The 18,641-nt window shown below is 36.7% G+C and overlaps 1 protein-coding gene and 1 pseudogene across 5 annotated transcripts in view; one reads left to right on the plus strand and one right to left on the minus strand.

The window, feature by feature from the left end:
• Positions 1 to 18,641, plus strand: part of MCTP1 (multiple C2 and transmembrane domain containing 1) — a gene marked incomplete at both ends in the record, with an annotated part of 533,307 nt that overhangs the window by 271,610 nt on the left and 243,056 nt on the right. For all 4 annotated transcript variants that reach the window (XM_080925321.1, XM_080925322.1, XM_080925323.1 and 1 more), the window contains 2 exons: positions 10,005 to 10,084; positions 14,599 to 14,710. In XM_080925321.1, coding sequence (XP_080781447.1) covers positions 10,005 to 10,084; positions 14,599 to 14,710 — 192 coding nt within the window. The remainder of the gene's footprint in view (positions 1 to 10,004; positions 10,085 to 14,598; positions 14,711 to 18,641) is intronic.
• Positions 8,553 to 9,595, minus strand: LOC308427047 (developmental pluripotency-associated protein 2-like; annotated as a pseudogene). Its single transcript has 2 exons — positions 9,557 to 9,595; positions 8,553 to 9,432 (listed from the first exon to the last, which is right to left on the minus strand). The product of its transcript is annotated as a developmental pluripotency-associated protein 2-like (transcript).

The raw sequence follows: 18,641 nt of genomic DNA on the forward strand, positions 1-18,641 counted from the left end.
TCCAAATGCAAAAGCACCTACATTCATAAAAGAAACCTGACTAAAGCTCAAAGCACACATTGTACTTCATACAACAATAGTAGGAGATTTCAAAACTGTACTCACATCAATGGACAGATCATGGAAACAGAAACTAAACAGAGACACAGTAAAACTAACAGAAGTTATGAACCAAGTGGATTTAACAGATATCTATAGAATATTTCATCCTAAGACAAAACAATATACCTTCTTCTCAGCACCTTCTCCAAAACTGACCAAATATTTGGTCACAAAACTGGTCTCAATAGATACAAGAAGACAGAAAACATCCCATGCTTCCTATCACATCACCATGGACTAAGACTGGTCTTCAATAACAACAACAACAAAATGACAGCCCACATACACATGGAAGCTGAATAATGTTCTACTCAATAAGGAAGAAATACAGAAAGAAATTAAAGACTTTTAAAAATTTAATGAAAATTAAGGTACAACATACCCAAACTTATGGAACACAGTGAAAGCAGTGCTAAGAGGAAAACTCATAGCTCTGAGTGCCTCCAAAAAGAAACTGTGGAGGGAATACACTAGCAGTTTTACAGCACACCTAAAAGCTCTAGAACAAAAAGAAGCAAATGCAGCCAAGAGGTATAGGTAGCAGAAAATAATCAAACTCGGGGCCAAAATCAACCAAGTAAAAACAAAAAGAACTATAAAGAGAATCATCAAAACCAGGAGTTGGTTCTTTGAGAAAAATCAACAAGATTGATAAAGCTTTAGCCAGACTAACCATAGGGCACAGAGACAGTATTCAAATTAACAAAATCAGAAATGAAAAGGGAGACATAACTACAAAATCAAAGAAATCATATTCTACTACAAAAGCCTGTACCCAACAAAACTAGAAAATCTGGATGAAATGGACAATTTTCTAAACATATACCAGGTACCAAAGTTAAATCAGGATCAGATAAACCATCTAAACACTCCTATAACCCCTAAAGAAATAGATGTTGTCATCAAAACTCTCCCAACCAAATAATGCCCAGGACCAGATAGGTTTAATGCATAATTTTATTAGATTTTTATAGAGGACCTAATACCAATACTCTCTAAACTATCCCACAAAATACAAACAGAAGGAACACTACTCAATTCCTTCTATGAATCCACAATTATGCTTATACTTAAACCACATAGAGACCCAACAACGAAAGAAACCAGATCAATTTCCCTAATAATATTGATGCAAAAATAGTGAATAAAATTCTCCCAAGCAGAATTCAAATTACATCAAAACCATCATGCCAGGGCTTCATCCCAGGGATGCAGGGATGTTTCAATATACAGAACTTTATCAATTTAATTCACTATGTAAACAAATTCAAAGAAACAAACCACATGATCATCTCATTAGAGGTGAGAGATCATTTGACAACATTCAACACTGCTTCATGTTACAAGTCTTGAAAAGATCAGGAATTCAAGGCCCATACCTAACCATAGTAAATGCAATATGCAGCAAAAACAGTAGCTAACATCAAAAAAATGGAGAGATACTTGTAGCAGTCCCACTAAAATTAGGATGAGACAAGGATGCACAATCTTTCCCTACCTATTCAATGTAGTAATAGAAGTCCTAAACAGAGCAATTAGACAACAAAATGATGTCAGAGGGATACAAATTGGAAATGAAGAAGTCAAAACATCACTATTTGCAGATGATACAATAGTATACTTAAGTGACCCCAAAAATTGAACCAGAGAACTCCTATAGCTGATAAACAACTTCAGCAAGGTGGCTAAATATAAAATTAACTCAAACAATTAAGTAGCCTTTCTCTACTCAAAAGATAAACAGGCTGAAAAAAATAGAGAAATAACACCCTTAACAATAGTCACAAACAATATAAAATAGCTTGGTGTGACTTTACCCAAGCAAGTGAAAGAAAGATCTGTATGACAAGAACTTCAAGTCTTCAAAGAAAGAAATTGAAGAAAATCTCAAAAGATGAAAATGCTCATGGATTGGCAGGATTAATATAGTAAAAATTGCCATCTTGCTGAAAGCAATCTACAGATTCAATGCAATCCCCATTAAAATTATCTGGCCCTTTGAATTGGGAATCTTCACTCTTTACTCTTGCTATTATTCTTAGGTTCGGTCTTTTTGTTGTGTCCTAAATTTCCTAGAAGTTTTGGGTTACGAGCTTTTGCCCTTTTATTTATTTATTTATTTATTTATTTATTTATTTATTTATTTATTTATTTATTTTGGACTGTAGTGTCAATATCTTCTATGGTATCTTTTATGGTATCTTCTATGCCTGAGATTCTCTTTTTCTTCTTTTTTTAACCTTTGGGTGAAACTTTATTATATAAATAATCTATATTTCTTTTTAAATTTTATTTAATCTTTTTTTTAAAGTCCAGATTTTATTCCCTCCTGGTCCACCCTCTGAATGTTCCACATCCCATACCTCCTTCCCCAAATCTCCATAAGAATGTCCCCACTTTTCCAACCTACCAGTTCTCCCCACATCCTGGGGTCTCCAGTGTCTTAAGTGTTAGGAACTCTGACTAAGTTCATACCTAGCAGTCCTCTGCTCTATACTTGTTGGGGGCCTCATATCAGCTGGTATATGCTGCCTGGCTGGTGGCAATATCTAAGAGTTCTTGGGGATCCAAGTTAGTTAAGACTGCTTGTCCTCCTACAGGGTTGACCTCCTCTTCAGCTTCTTTCAGCTTTTCCCTAATAACACCACAGGGGCCAGCAGCTTCTGTCCATTGGTTGGGTATAAATATCTGCATCTGACTCTTTCAGCCACTTGTTGGCCCTTTCATGGGGATAGACCTCTTTTTGTGAGCACACCATAGCATCAGTAATAGTGTCAGACCTTGGGGGCCTCTTCCTGAGCTGCATCCAAATTTGGGCATGTGTCTTGATCTCCTTTTCCTCAAGCTTTTCTCCATTTTTGTTCCTGCAGTTCTTTCAGAGAAAAACAATTATGGGTTAGAGTTTTTGACTGTGTAATGTCAACCCCTTCCCTAACTTGAGTCTGTCTTTCTGCTGAAGGTGGGCTTTACAAGTTCCCTTTCCCCCACTGTAGGGATTTTATCTAAGGGCCCTCCCTTTGAGTCCTGAGAGTATCTTACCACCCAGGTCTCTGATACATTCTGGAGCACCCCCTGCCCCACCTCTTACCTCCCAAGTTTGCCGGTTTCCATTCTTTATTCTGGTCCTCAGGGCTTCAGTCCTGTCTCCCCCCCCCCCTCCAATACCAGATCATGTTCTCTAATTTTCTGTTGGTGATACTTTCATCTCTAACTCTTGATCTCTTTCCTAGATTTTCCATCTCCAGGGTTGCATCCCTTTGTGCTATTTTTATTGTTTCTATTTCCATTTTTATATCCCAAATTGTTTTATTCAATTTCTTCACGTGTTTGATTTTGTTTTTCTGTGTTTCTTTAAAGGATTAATGTGTTTCCTCTTTGCAGGCTTCTACCTGTTTACTTATATTCTCCTGTATTTCTTAAAGTGAGTTACTTATGTCCTCTTTAAGATTCTCTATCACTTTCATGAGATGGAATTTTAGGTCAGAATCTTGACTTTTGGGTGTGATATGGTATCCAGGGCTGACCTTGGTCAGAGAACCGTATTTTGATGGTGCCAAGTGGCATTAGTTTCTATTGTTTATATTCTTATTCTTGCCTCTCACAGGGTTATCCCTGCTGTTAACTGGCCTTGCTGTCTCTGACTGGAGGCAGTGCCTCTTATACACCTGGTTATGATGGGCTTCCTGGGAGGCAAGCTGTCTCTGTATAGGGCTGGGCACCCAATCTACCCCAAGGCACAGTTTTGGACCAGAAGTAAAATCTGTTGCTGGCCTGGCAGATAGATTTTGTGTTGGCTGGGCCCCATAGGAGTCCAATTTAGGCCAGGTATTAGGGTGTGGGTGACTTATCTGTGTGACAGGTTGTGAACCTCCTGGGAGTGAAGCTGTGTCTAAGTGTGGAGGGGATCTGAAGTACTGTTGCTTGTTTTGTGAAATTTTTGTTTCATTTTGTTTTGTTTGAGCTTTTTGTTGTTGCCTAATTGGTCTTCTCCATGTTTGTTTCAATTTCTGTGTGCTTTTATTATTTTATTTTATTGATAAAGAACAATAACTTGCATGGGTACAAGGTGGGGACGATCTGTGGGGAGCTGAGGAGGGGAAACATGACCCAAATACATTATATTTTAAAAAACTATTTAATAATTTAATGTTTAAAGAATGAATCCAGCACAGAACACAGGTTAGCCTTTTACTCAGTTCTGGGTCTTCAGTCAAGAACAGGCATGGGATGTGTGCTTCCCATCTATATGTAAACAGGCATGGGGCATGTGCTTCCCCATCTGTATGCACTGGGGATTCTTGGTGAGAATAAATTATAAAACAACTCATGCTTGCACACTGACTGGATATGAGTAAAGAATCATTCAACTCTGTAGCTCCTAGGAGGAGGTTCAGATCACAAGATTATTAACCCTTAGAAGCAACTCACATCTAGAGGTTTTGAAGGTAACTGGAAAATAGAGGAATTTTAGCCATGTACCTTTGGTTTGGTTATTTGCCATCCATTATGAAACCTTCCCAGGATACCACTACCTGAGCTCTCTTGCTCCTTTACTTGGTAATACTAGATACACATAGTTATTACATGTTTCATTAATCGTTTCACCACGACAGAAGCTTCTAGAAGTCAAAGATTTGCTTTCACTGCTACATACATTTTTCCTTTTTTTAAAAAATTGGATATTCTCTGCATTTACATTTCAGATATTATCTCCTTTCCCCAATCTTATCCCCCATCCCCTTCCCATTGCCTCCATGAAGGTGCTCCCTCTCCCAACCACCCTTTTCCACCTCAGCACATACACTGGGAAAACAAGCCTTCACTGGACCAAAGGCCTCTCCTCACACTTATTTATTTTTGAAAAGCTACTGAGTGAATTACTACCAGGTTCTGTTTAGGTACTTGAAATGTATGTATCAAGAGAGTGGGCAGCTTTGTCTAGTCCCTGATTCTAGTCCTTGAAGTAGGATTGTTTCAAGTTTCTCACCATTTAGTTTGATGTTGGCTACTCGTTTGCTGTATATTGCTTTTACTATGTTTAAGTATGAGCCTTGAATTCTTCACCTTTCCAAGACTTTTAACATGAAGAAAGGGGTGATGAATTTTGTCAAATGCTTTCTCAGCATCTAAAGAGATAATCATGTGGGTTTTTTTTTCTTTGAGTTTGTTTATATAGTGGATTACATTGATGGATTTCTGGATATTGAGCCATCCTTGCATCCCTGGGATGAAGCCTACTTGATCATGGTGAATGATTTTTTTTTGATGTGTTCTTGGATTTGGTTTGCAAGAATTTTATTGAGTATTTTTGCATCAATGTTCATGAGAGAAATAGGTCTAAAGTTCTCTTTCTTTCTAGGGTCTTTGTGTGGTTTAGGAATGAGCATAATTGTGGCTTTGAAGAATGAGATGGGTAGTATTCCCTCTGTTTCTATTTTGTGGGATAGTTTGGAGAATATTGGTATTAGGTCTTCCATGAAGGTCTGATAGAATTCTGCTCTAAACCTATCAGTTTCTGGGCTTTTCTTGGGTTGCCTGCCCAAGTTATACATGTTAAGTGTAAATACATTCTAGTTTTCAAACTCAAACAAGATTTGAATTTTGTTTTATCGTAGTCCTTAAATTTTATAATAAATATTTTTAATATCTTGCTAACTGGAATGTGCAATTTGCTTAAAAATTTTAAATCAATGCATTTAAAACATGATGTAACTCCAGTAATTACAGAGTAAACATTAATTATTCTTGATAATGCTGTACTGGGACATGCTTTTTCTACTTTATTCTATCTTTTAAGATACACACTCTGACAAATAAAATGCTACTTCTGACAAACAAATTTGTAGAACTTAGAACAAGTAGCAAAGCTAATAATTTCAATAATAAATGTTTTCATTTTTCCCATGTTTATGTCTTATTTGACTTATATAGAACTAATAATTGAAGCAAATATTTAATATTCCAATAGTAAAGAGACTGACATTGGAGTAAAGAGAGTTTGGATGTTGGGAGAAAGCCTATTAATCAAGTCACTGATATATATATCAAGGATGTTCTAACCAGTTAAATAAATTCCCCTGTGACTCTTCGAGTTTGAGAAGCCTTTTGTAATGCAAAGTATTTATCTTTTTGTTTAAAAATAAATTTCTTGCACATTTGGTGTGTGTGTGTGTGTGTGTGTGTGTGTGTGTGTTTTGTTGTTGTTGTTGTTGTTGTTGAAGCACATATGTACTAGGTGAAAAGACCAATAGACCCAAGACTCAGCTCCCCTTTACTAGGCTACTAATCCTCTCTGCCTCACAGTCTCATATTCTAAAACTGGGTCATCCATTCATAGACTTGTCCTTTTGTATTTATTCCAGTGCTCAAATGTTTCCTATTTAAAAAAGATTAGGCAACATAACTCTAAACTTCTCTGAGTAGCTTTATGGCTTATTTCATTTCACATGCTTTCCTCGATTTCCCATGTTGTTATTGTTGTTGCCTTGTTTAAAGCACATGAAAATATATAGTCACAAATCACCTGTATGTTTTCTTGCTAAACATTTGTCTCCCTCACTAAACTGTCAGTATCAATGATGTTATTTTTGCTTACCAGTGCCCTTCCCTCAGTGTTCTTCATATTGCCTGGCACACTGAACTGTACAGTGAGTATCAGCCGAGAATAAAGACCTAGAAAGTCACTAATTGGTCAGAATTTAGGCTCTTCTCCTTTACATAGTTTTTTATAGAAGGGTCTTAACTGACTGTGCATTGAGATATCTAACTATCTACTTCCCAGCTGTCCCATACTGACTTAATGGCATTGGCTTCTTGCTGATCATTAAACACTTTAGTCTGTCTCTTGTTGTTTTCTCTGACTGGAGAGTCTTTCCTTTATCAGTGTGACATTTGTTTTTTCTTTTCAATCAGGTCTATACATAAAACACCTCCTTAGAGACTGTTCTGGTCTTCTTTGATACAGTAGCCACACATGCCCTCTTAACTTCTGAGATTGTCTATTAATGCTCACCATTGAACTGTACCTATCTATGTATTTATTGACCATCTGAGCAATTTTTTCCTATGGAAGACTCGGTTTAATACTAGAAATGCATCCCTGCTGCATGCCTGCAATCTGAGTGTAGTAGTGTACCTTGAAATATGGTGATATGAGAAGCAGCAACAAGATCAAAAGCTTGGCATTAACCTAGGTCACATGATGAGTTCCTAAAGACAAGTCCAAGGCACAAGACACAACTGTCTCAAGCCTTTGTGCAAGACTGAGCAGACACTGAGGCAGGTTTGCAGATTTGTGGGACCAGCCTGGGCTCTACAGAGTCTCTATCCCTACCATACATTTCCAGCTGGGAATGCCAATGTGTAAAGTATGTGACTCACTAGTATGCACACAGCATACTAGTTGAATGTCCAGCACTGCACATGGTGATGCACTTCAGCACATAGGAAATGATGGCCCAAGGACCAGTCAAGCCCATTAACATTGAGCTAAGGAGAGATGAGGAGTTTGTGGGAGCCATGCTCTTCCTGGGGAGCTACTACTGGCAGTCAATGACCGCTAGAGCATGGAGAGCCATCAGCAGTAGTTTAGTTGCTGGTGAGCTGTCTGTGCACTGGTGAATAGTGCTGTATTCATGTCAGTGTGGGTGGCCCTGGAGGAGGGATCGGTGGGGCTACATCTTCAATAAGAGAAGACAGGGATGATGAGTGTGATCAGAGGGGGAAATGTCACATAATACATTTTTTAAAATTAAAATATTCAAGGCCAGCTTGTGCTACAAGAGACCATGTCTTGAATATACAAAAACAACAAAGTATCCACCAGTGTAGCATCAATTTATAAGGCCATCATGGACAATGGAATCTCGACATTAAAAAGAAAAAGAGAATCAATCAAGGACATGTATATTTCTCACATGCATATTGCTAGGTAGAAGCCAATCTGAATGGTAGCATAATACATAATTTCAAATGTATGACACTATAGATACACCTAAAGATTGTTTAGCAAAACCAATGAACTTTGTACTGTATTCTAGGCCACTAGAGTTAATACATGATAAAGCCTTAATCAAGAAAAAAAAACTTAGAAATAGTACTTTCTGCTTTCCTAATTTGAAACTGTTCCCAACCCCCTCCCCCAAAATAATCTATTAAAAAATTACAGCAAAACAAACCCACTAAAATAATATCATTCTCAGATAGCTAGGCATTAAGCAAAGCCAGCACAAAGCCATGAGGAGATGCCACAGATGTTAAGCTTCAGCAGGGTGTTATTAGAGTTATTATGCTGATTTGTCTGCAGACTCTCCATTCTGCTGGAAGAGAAAGGAGGAGGGGCTTCTGAAGACTGATGTTCAGGGGTTTTAGCCATTATAGGAATCACAGAATATTTTTCTTTGCTTCCATTCCCTTCAGATCAGATCAAAACCTTGATGTTGTGTAAGGCATCATATTGGGGGTAGGGCATTTTTCTTTGCTCAGCTTCTAATTTTAAAGCTCTTCATGATCTTCGTGTTGCTGTGAACACATTCAGAACATAGCAAATTATCTTCCACCCCTAGTTCCTGGATAATACAGGCTGGTAGCAGGAAGAGAAAATTCATCCTTTGGGGAGTGTCTGGAACCCAGGTCAGACCAGAATGAAATTGCAGGTGAACCCAGCCTTTCCTATCTGCAGGGCACTGCCTACCATGGACAACACCATCTGAGTCCAGTGGCTTGTGGCAGAAAGGCCTCTGCACAAGGGGGAGGAGGACAAGGATTTACAGACACTGGCTGAGCAGCAATCATACCAATTCTTTCCCAGGCTGCAAATGTGGACCCCTTAGTTAGAATTTCAGTACACCACTCTCCTGATTGCTACTTTGGCAGCTGCCTGGAGGCCTGAGCCCTCAGAAGACTATCTTGGGTTGCTTGGGACCCAGCTTCATTCTGGCCTCATGTGTTGGGAATATAAGATTCTTGTTTAGAATATGCATGTCTCCAAAGTTTCAGATAAGCCTCGACTTTCGTTCCATCCACATACATACAAGTTATGATAGTGACACCACTCCTGAAGAGAGTTCCAGGGACACATTATTAATAGGAGGCAAGGTGCCAGAGGACAGGTACTTGTTGTGGTTCTTGTTGGGTGTTTGATTCCCACACACCTCACCAGAGAACAGACTGGTGGTTTGCTGTTTATGGTTGAAGAAACATTTGATTCTGTAGAATATTCTGTGGTAAATGGGACCTCATCAGTAAATAGCTCCTCAGTAAAGGAGACCAGTGTTAAAAACCACTTTCTTGATCCAAGTCTTCCTCAGATTGGTTCTTGTTGTAAATCTCCTGGCGTATGACAGGAGTAAGTATGACATTTTCAGGCAGGCTTAGGAGAAGACAAAGGCAGCGATTGAATGGATGCTGACTTCTTTTATAGGGAAAGGCCTATCTTAGCATTTAAGTATATGACTTGTATGGACAGAGAACATTCTCTTTCTTTCTTTTTCATTTTAATTTTTTATTAGAATTGTCTCAAATAAGTATTTGCAAAATTAAAAGGTTAATTTGATATATCCTTAATATAACTTTACAAAATGTTTTAACCATAATATCTGTATCCTTATTTATTATAATATAAAAATTATCTTTAATGACCTTAAAGTATATTGTTACACCTTCTCTAAAACTTCTGTTGCCAATACAAATAAGATGAAATAATAAATAATATTAAATAAAAATGTAGTTTATTTGAATATTTTATGACTCTAATATTACAAAGGATCACAAATTTAAATATATATATATATATGTAAATCAGTTGTTTGGGTAGAAGAGATAACCAGTTTTTATAATAAGAATGCTTCATTTAAATATTTTCCAAAATTATTGTGAAATGCTTTGTCTCTTTGGCCCCTTAGGTATTTGATTATGATTTTGGACTGCAAGATGACTTTATGGGCTCAGCCTTTCTCGATCTCACACAGTTGGAGCTAAACAGGTAACTCTCAGATACTGTACTGTCACTGTGCTTCACTGTAGAGCTGGTGGTGTGAAGTAGACAACACCAGTCAGTACAGAGTCCTGCTGATAGCATGTTGTTGCCAGCTGGGTATCTTCTATCACACCATCCTGTTTCCTCAGCTCTATTTTTGAAAAATGTTTTCTTTTTTAAGTGTATGCCTTTTCTGTCTTTGCCAACTGAAGTTATGTGTATTCATGTTCATGCTTTCAGTTTAGTTCTATTGATCTACATTCTGAGAGCAATGTCATGTTGCTTTTTATTCCTATGGCTCTGTAGTTTATCTTAAGATCTGGAATTGCAATCACTTCAGCAATAAAATTTTTGAAAGAATTATTTGTTATATATTTTTTGTATATGAGTACACTGTAGCTGTCTTCAGACACACAAGAAGAGGACATTAGATCCTATTACATGTGGTTGCTGAGAATTGAACTCAGGATCTCTGGAAGAGCAGTCATTGCTCTTAACCACTAAGCCATGGCTCCAGCCCCTAAAATTTTTAAAATCAATTTGAAATATATTCTCTAAGGAAATTCCTTAATTCTCATTCTTATTTATTTATATGTAAAGATTAAACTAGTCTATAGTATTAAAGAAATTCATTAAAGGAATCCAATCAAATTACAACACCAAATGTGTATATACTGCACTGATACAATATGATGCCAAATACACATTTATTTAGAAAGAAAAGTTGATGTTGGGATATGGCTCAAGCAGTAAAGTGCTCATTGTACAAGCATAAAGGCCCCAATACTGATCTCTAGAATCTATAAAACAAGCTGGGGACAATGGTGTACAGCTGTAATCCCAGCACTTGAGAACTGGAAACGTGTAGATGGATTCCTGGTGCTAGTTGGCCAGCCAACCAAACTGTTGAGAGACCTCATTAGTGGTCCTGTGAGAAAACTTGGCACAAATAATTAGGTAGGAAAGTGATACCTAACATCTGCCCATAGCCTCTACTACATTCACAATAGTATTCCAGTAACCACCACCATCATCCTGCTAATACTGATGAACACAAACACACCTATATGCACATATATATGCAGAGATGAGTAAAAAATCATCGGTAGCTAACAAGTTTTAATGATTGCTAATAGCTAAATTAATGGTGAAAACAATTTGAGGACAGATGGTTCAATTAGATGTCTGACACTACAAAGAGGTTCACATTTTAACTTATCACACCTAAATATATTAAAATTATGTTATAAAATTTTTGCTACCATGGTGTTCAGATTAAAAACTACCTATGTTTTAATCTGGGGTGTGTGAAAAAAACATTTGGTAGAAAACTTCAGACACACAGACTTTTAATCTGCACCTTCATTCACAGAATCTTCTGAGGTGAATTTTAAGAATATGTACATACACACACACACAGCACTCATGCACACACACACACACACACACACACACATACATGCACTCATGCATGCACACAAACAAGAAACATGATAGGCAGAAAGGACTGAAAATTTTCACTTGGGTCATTCTTTACCCAAATGTCTCTTCAGAGTACCAGAACTAAACTGTAGCAAAATTGAAATTCTGTGGACACAGGAATCCCCTTGGTTTTGTTCTCTGGTTTTTATGAGAAACCTGCACATTGGTTTAATATGTTTTAGTACTCTCGTTTTAAATGCAAGACACAAGTAAAAGAATGAGTAAACAAGAAAAGATGCTTTGTTGTGAAGCATCCCACAATTTCTTTGTTTGGTGCTCCATGGTCTACAGAAACTGATTTGTGTTGGTTTTTAATAATCCTTTTCAATATTAATTAAAATAGGTAAGCAAGATGTTACCTATGCATTCTAACTTAAAAGATTATTTACTTTATTTCTTAAAAGTGATTGTGTATAATACTAAATTCTTTATCCTCTCTTCTTCAGAAATGCTGATCTATTCCAAACCTAAATCTAATGTAAATCTAAATCTAAATTCTCATTGTCCAATTCTAAGTAATGTTTCTATGTATTTCAAATTTAGAGACTGTTTTGGCAATAGGTTTGCACAACCCCAAACTGAAATCATTATTTTGAATATCAGCTGTTCTTTTAATTATTAGATTGCCTTAATATATGTCTATAAAATATGAGACAAATTGTCAGGAGCCATCTAGGAAAGACTAAGACTAGCAGGTGATTTTCCAGAGATGGTTTGCTATGGAACTGCAATAAATGAGTCCTTGGAGGCAAGGCCCAAAGAACAAATAGCAGAGTTTATTTCTGCTATTGGTCTGCTTTTCTGGTAATTATTAAATTAATCTAACAATTGCTGGGCATTAGCCCAACCTATTTAACATATTTTCTGTAGCTCAACAAAGATGTGCTATCTTATAGATGTTATACAGACAAATAGATTATTTCTTAATTCCTAATAATGATTCTATAAGAATCCCTTAAATTATTCTAATAATTATTAAGCCCTTTATAATGAGGACTGCAATTAGAGCTTTCTGTGATATGAAAGCTATAATTGGGACTTTGTAATTCTTCATGTGCAACAAGCTAATTGCCCTAGATAGAAACCAGGCATAAAAATCTACTATTTAGGAATATATTCTTTATGCCATAAAACAGTTAGTAAAATGCTGTAAAAAGGACAAATGATTTATTGTAGGTGCAAGGAGAGAAGATAAAATATTGACTAGGTTTATCTAAACAAAACTCCAATGTTAACTTAGACATAAGAATTATAGTTTTAGACTTTCAATGAACCTACTGATCTAGTGACAGATAATGAATGTCTAGCTAGATAACTAGTCTTAATGGAAACACATGTAAATATCTCTGCTGTAAACTTCTTCACTTTATGATTTGAATGTATGATTACTTTAAGTAAGTAGAACACAATGCAGAAAAAAAACTAGAAACGAAGTCAGAAGGTAGAGGGCAGAAGAAGAATGGAGAAAGTAGAAGCAAGACAGAAGCTTTACAGAAGCAGAACAGATAAAGAGAGAAAAGGGATAGAGTGGAATTAAGTAGGCAGGAAGAGAAAAGAGGCTGAGAAAAAGCTCCAGGGAGAGCAGAAGGCAGCAGGCAGGCTTTTATTATAACGAAACAGATTTCTTAATAAATTTAGCAATGAAAGGTAAGAAGTTTTACTTTATGCAATAAGGGCTGAAGATTATTTTTATCTAGAATAAGTACATTTTTATGTGCTGGTGCTTGTTCCATGAAACCTGCTCATGGAGGCTTTTGCTCTTTCTTACCAGTTTTATATGTAAGTATAGATATGTGTGTTTAAGTATATAAGTTACGTAAGTTTGATATAAGTAACTAAGCACAAGAGTGTATGAAGATTTATGAGTGGGTACATGAATGTATTTGTGTTTCTGCATATTTGCCTATGTAAAAGTTTTTTTCTTTTGCTAGTGTGTCTCTCTTCTCCTGGTTCCATAAAAGTTTTGTTGCTTCAGGCATCCCTCTCTCCAGGCCACTGAGGCTTCCAAAGAGAAAAAGAAGCTTCTTTCCTTTACTTAACCCACTGCATAAGCAACAGGTGTTAGTTCTCCAGACACCTGCAGCTTCTGCTTAGAGTAATTTAGAGCTGAGGTAGAGAACTGAAGTAGGGATTAAGTTTTCTAGCCCTCAATAAACACAGAGAATTAAAGTGAGACTTAAGTTTATAATGCTGACAAAGATTTGTGAAGTAAGCAAGAGTTGAGTTTTCTAGTGCTACTCCAGTACAGACATTTATAAAATAAATAATAGAGAGATACAGTTGAGCTTCCTCAGCACTTAGTGAAGCACAGAACAATAAGAAAGTTAAGTTTTTAGCACTGAACAGTAAGATTGAGTTAAGCAGTAACATAAAGCATAGAAGTAAAAGAGAAAAGAAGCCAGCGGTTATCAGCCACAAAATAAGCAAGAGATTCTAAGTCTCCAGAAGCCAGCACATGTTTGTTTGAAGACAGCACAGCTTTGGCATCCAGCACAGTTAAGTTACAATAGTTAAAAGTCAGAGATCATCAATATTTTTGGTTGCACCTGTCCAATATCTTTGTCCACTTTAGCTCCTTTCCCTATTGCCGGGCAAAGGACAACCAGCAGCAAAACACACTTTATATGTTTTCTCTTCTCACACCTTCCTATTCATTTTAAACAATATCCCTGCTCAATAAGAAGCTATAATACTAAGACCTTCATTCAGTTTCTGGGTTTAGATATATGGAAAACCAGCTAGACTTCACCCTGTGAGCTTACAGACCATGGAAGTGGGTTCAGAGATCATTGAATAGGGTTATTTCTTTCAGCAACTCTCTAGAAGCTCATAACGTGAAATTTATCCAGTGAACTCAAGCATCTCCATGGGCATGCAGGTTATTGAATGAATCCTACAATGGTAGTATTTTGATAGCAACAAAAACTGTACTACTACGAAATCAAAAGCGTAGAAAATTTCTTAAAGAATTATTGATTAAAATAATTTTGGAGTTATGCACTCAATGACTATTCCCAATTAAACATTTTATATCACAGGCCCACAGATGTCACCTTAACTCTGAAAGATCCCCATTATCCAGACCATGACCTTGGAATCATCTTGCTGTCAGTCATCCTTACGCCTAAGGAAGGTGAACCCAGGGATGTGGTAAGTCTCCCAGATTCCTGGGCACAGTAAAATCTCTTCTTGCTCTTACTTGCTCATGTGCTCAGAGTCCCCTTGGGATACAGAAGTGACAATAAAGAGCAGATGCACTTGAAATTCTAACCTGTTTTCATAAGTATCCTGTGTATCACCCATACGTGCTCATTGTGTCTGATTTCAAATTTCCTGACCCATGCTTCAGATCAGAACCTCTTGTTGCAAATAAATAGGTTTATGCCCCTTTATAATTTTAGTAACCAATTCGAGACATGTTATATTGTAGGCAAATATTAGTTTTCTCTTGGGAAATATGTTGATTAGTGAATTTGAATATTTGAAAGTTCATGTTGGGATATCCAAGACTCTACTCTCTTGACTGTATCACCAAATAGGCCATGGCAAGGAAAATAAGGTGAAATTATAAGAGTTTCTGCTCTCTGGTGGTTGTTTACTGGATAAGTGCAGCCTCTTCGTGTTTTCAATGGGTTTCCATAGTGATACATTCCATATCTCTACATAGCGATTTGTACTTCCTTGTACACCATGCTACTATGAGAAATAAATGAGGGCTGCAGAGGGAGCTGTGACTTCCACACTATTGAGGGAACCTGAGCAAGTGTCCGGTATGATCCATGTCAGTATTCTTGGCAGTGTACTTTCTCGCACAACCGGCCAGTGATGGTTTGTAGGCTCAATATTCAATTATACACCTGGAAAATACTATAGCTTGAATGCATTTTTATAGTAGATAAAATTTTTAGAAGTTACCAAAACACTCTTTCTGTAATACTTATATTCCTGTTTTAAAATAATGTATTATTCAAGTTAGTATAAATTATCTATTAAAAGATATTTTGACATTTTGATCAAGACTATAGGTTAAAAGAAAAAAAAAAACAAAACACAGAAAAATAAATCCCCAAAACTTCAAAACTGAAGGTTGTTTTTCCTAAACTCACCCCCCCAAATTCACTACTTTAAGGAGAATTCCTTTACATCCTTAAAAATTAAACAGTGGTTATATAAGTTTATGTGTCTTACTTAAAAAACCTTATTTATAGGAAAATCTTACTACGTAGTACCTGCTGTGAGAACTCAGTGTGGCTGAGTGTACCTAGTACCCACTCTATGTAGGGTGTGGCATGGTGCAGCTGAGTACACATGTGCATTTAGAGAGGCAGCTAAGGAAAAGCTTGTTCAAAGAATACTATCAATTATAGAACAAGCCCATCAGTTAGAAGTTACCGGTAGCACAAATCAAGAAGTAAATTCTATATTTCTAGTCCATAATTAGGAGTGCATTTAAAATTTTTATCTTGTACTTTATTAAAATAATTCAAGTGTTCACCAGAAGCCTATGGTAAGGCAACTCCTGTGCTGGTATTTAGGACACATTTGAAATTGTGTCCAGTGATTCACAGAGAGAAACAAAAGATGACAACTAATCAAGTGTGATGAAAGAAAGATACATTTACAAGAAAACAAAAACAGGAAATGTGTTTCTATTTGTGTGGGTCTGGGATTCTCTAAGGAAGTCAAGTCAATGCTGAGGTAAGAAATAAAATAAGAACTAAAAACCCAGAAGGAGAAATACGTAAGGTAGAGGAAGGAGCACACGAAAAGACCCCATGACCAAAGAAGCAGAGAGAGAGAGCCATGCTGCATGCTACAGAGGGAAAGACAGATGCCTATACTGTGGAGGGCCTGTTGTCCATGGTAAGATTCGTGAACTTTATTCAAACAGCAATGAGGAATTATGGCAAGTTCTGCAAAGGGAAAATGACATGATTGTATTTGCCTGTTTAAAAAAGTATCTCTGCTCATACATAGTAGAAAATTCATTAAAGTGATTTGGATGGCTACAAGGACACAAGTTACAAGACTGTTGAAAACTCTATTGAAAGATGATAAGGCTCTAAATAGGAGTCCTCAGAGGTAAAGGTAGGAGATTGGCAGGTTTGCCTGTAAGAGGTTAAATACAAGTCAGGAGAGTTCGGTGATACACTAATCCTGTGTTGGTTTTCTTTTCTAATTTAATTCAGGGCAGTACTTCATAAATGAAAATAACTAGCCCAATGTCCTATGTGTCCCCAGACCACCCACCTGCAGTATTATCAAACACTTAGATGCTGTGGCAGCTCTTCTGCTTATTTGGGAGTTTTGATAATGGATAGTCTAGAGAAAAGGCATTTGAAAGATCCTAGCATCAACCAGAGAGCTTAAGGGATGGAATTAGTTATCTAGATAATAAAGGAACTATTGAGATCCTCTGACTGAGAGGAAAGTGCGAGGTGAGCAGTGACAAAGATGCTTCTCACATTACTTATTTTCATCAGTCCTTTAAAAGACCTCCCAACCAGCTCAAATTTACATCATAGGCACAATGTATTTCTAAATAATTATATATATATATATATATATGTGTGTGTGTGTGTATATATATATATATATATATATATATATATATATATATATATATATATATATAGCGACCAAGAGGTGACCATCAGTGACTTCTTACATATGAATAAGGAGGTAACCAAATGAAAAAGTTATTCATCAAAATACCATTTAATTTGTCTCCTTTTCCTTCTTCTTCTTTGTTTATCTCCAGTCATATTCACCTTTTGACACAAAGATCTTTCTCCTAAAAGCTGCCATGCTATTGCCATAACTCAAATTACTTTGACTGTGTTTCAAGGATGTCCTTGCTGCCTGGTGTTCCTCATTCACATCCCTACTTCATGCCTTCTATTTTCAGAGTCTCCATCTGTGCTAGGTTATTCTGTTGCCCATGTAGGAGATGGTACATCCTTCCATGCTGTTATCAATTCCCTTTAGTCCCTCTTCTCCCCAGAGAAACAGATGACTCAGGCAGAGCTGAGCAAAGCCTCTAGAGCTGACCAGAACAGTCCTGGCTAGGAGCACTCCTGGACTTCTCATCCTAACCTTGGTCACACCCAAAGAAGGAGAGAGAAGAGTCACCCCCAGAGGCCATCCACATGGTTGTAGTCAGCATCAAGGTGCTTGGCAGTAGAGGAGCAAGTTTGGATAGACAGCAAGCTAAAATAGAGAAATGGAAAAGTCTACTAGGAGCTAGCGTTTCAGCTATTCTAATATCCTATATTATATAGAAATGTGAAATTCTAAGTATACCTATAAATGTAGAAAAGTTAGAAATTTTCGCTTTTTATTTGGACTAAAGAACTGTTCTGCTGATACCTTTTCAAACTATATCAGTCGTATTTATCAATAGTACTTTCTAAAATTTCAGATACTGAACAAAACCACAAGTAAACATTTATTTTTTAAAAGAATTACAATGGAATAAGTAGTCAGTTCCAAATAGCATCTTTTATAGCAATACAGGTGGAACTAGACAGTAAATTAGATAAGGAACACATAATCAATCAACAAAGTTCATCTCATAGAACTGGAGGGGAGATTGCTGATTGCATGAAACTGGAACCAACTAATGGGAGAAAGGAATGGGAAAAATACTGTTCAATGTGTAAGTTACAGTGTGAAGCAAATACTTCTGATGTGCTAGTACATAGTAGGGAGCCTATAGAAACTAATAATGTGCTAGTTATTTTAGAGGGCTAAGAAAAGGAATTTTACATATTTCCAATGGTAAATGTTTCCAGAGATAAATATGCTGATTTGAGCAACAATGTATACATGTTATATAAACATCCCAGCGCTTATAAATGTATGTAAATATAAGAATTTAAAAGAAAAATGCTTTTTCTATCTCCCAAAGTTCTGTAAGTCCCTTATATCGTTAGTTCAGCAATTTGCATCTATTCCTATAATACTTACAAACCAATGAGCAGAGTCCAACAAACATCATATATTCTCTCACTTGTGACTTCCCATCATATAAACTTCTCCACAGTTTACCTTTCAAGCCCAACCTATCACCAGGGTCATT

Source organism: Micromys minutus (assembly GCF_963924665.1).
Source record: "Micromys minutus genome assembly, chromosome: 11".
NCBI lineage: Eukaryota > Metazoa > Chordata > Mammalia > Rodentia > Muridae > Micromys > Micromys minutus.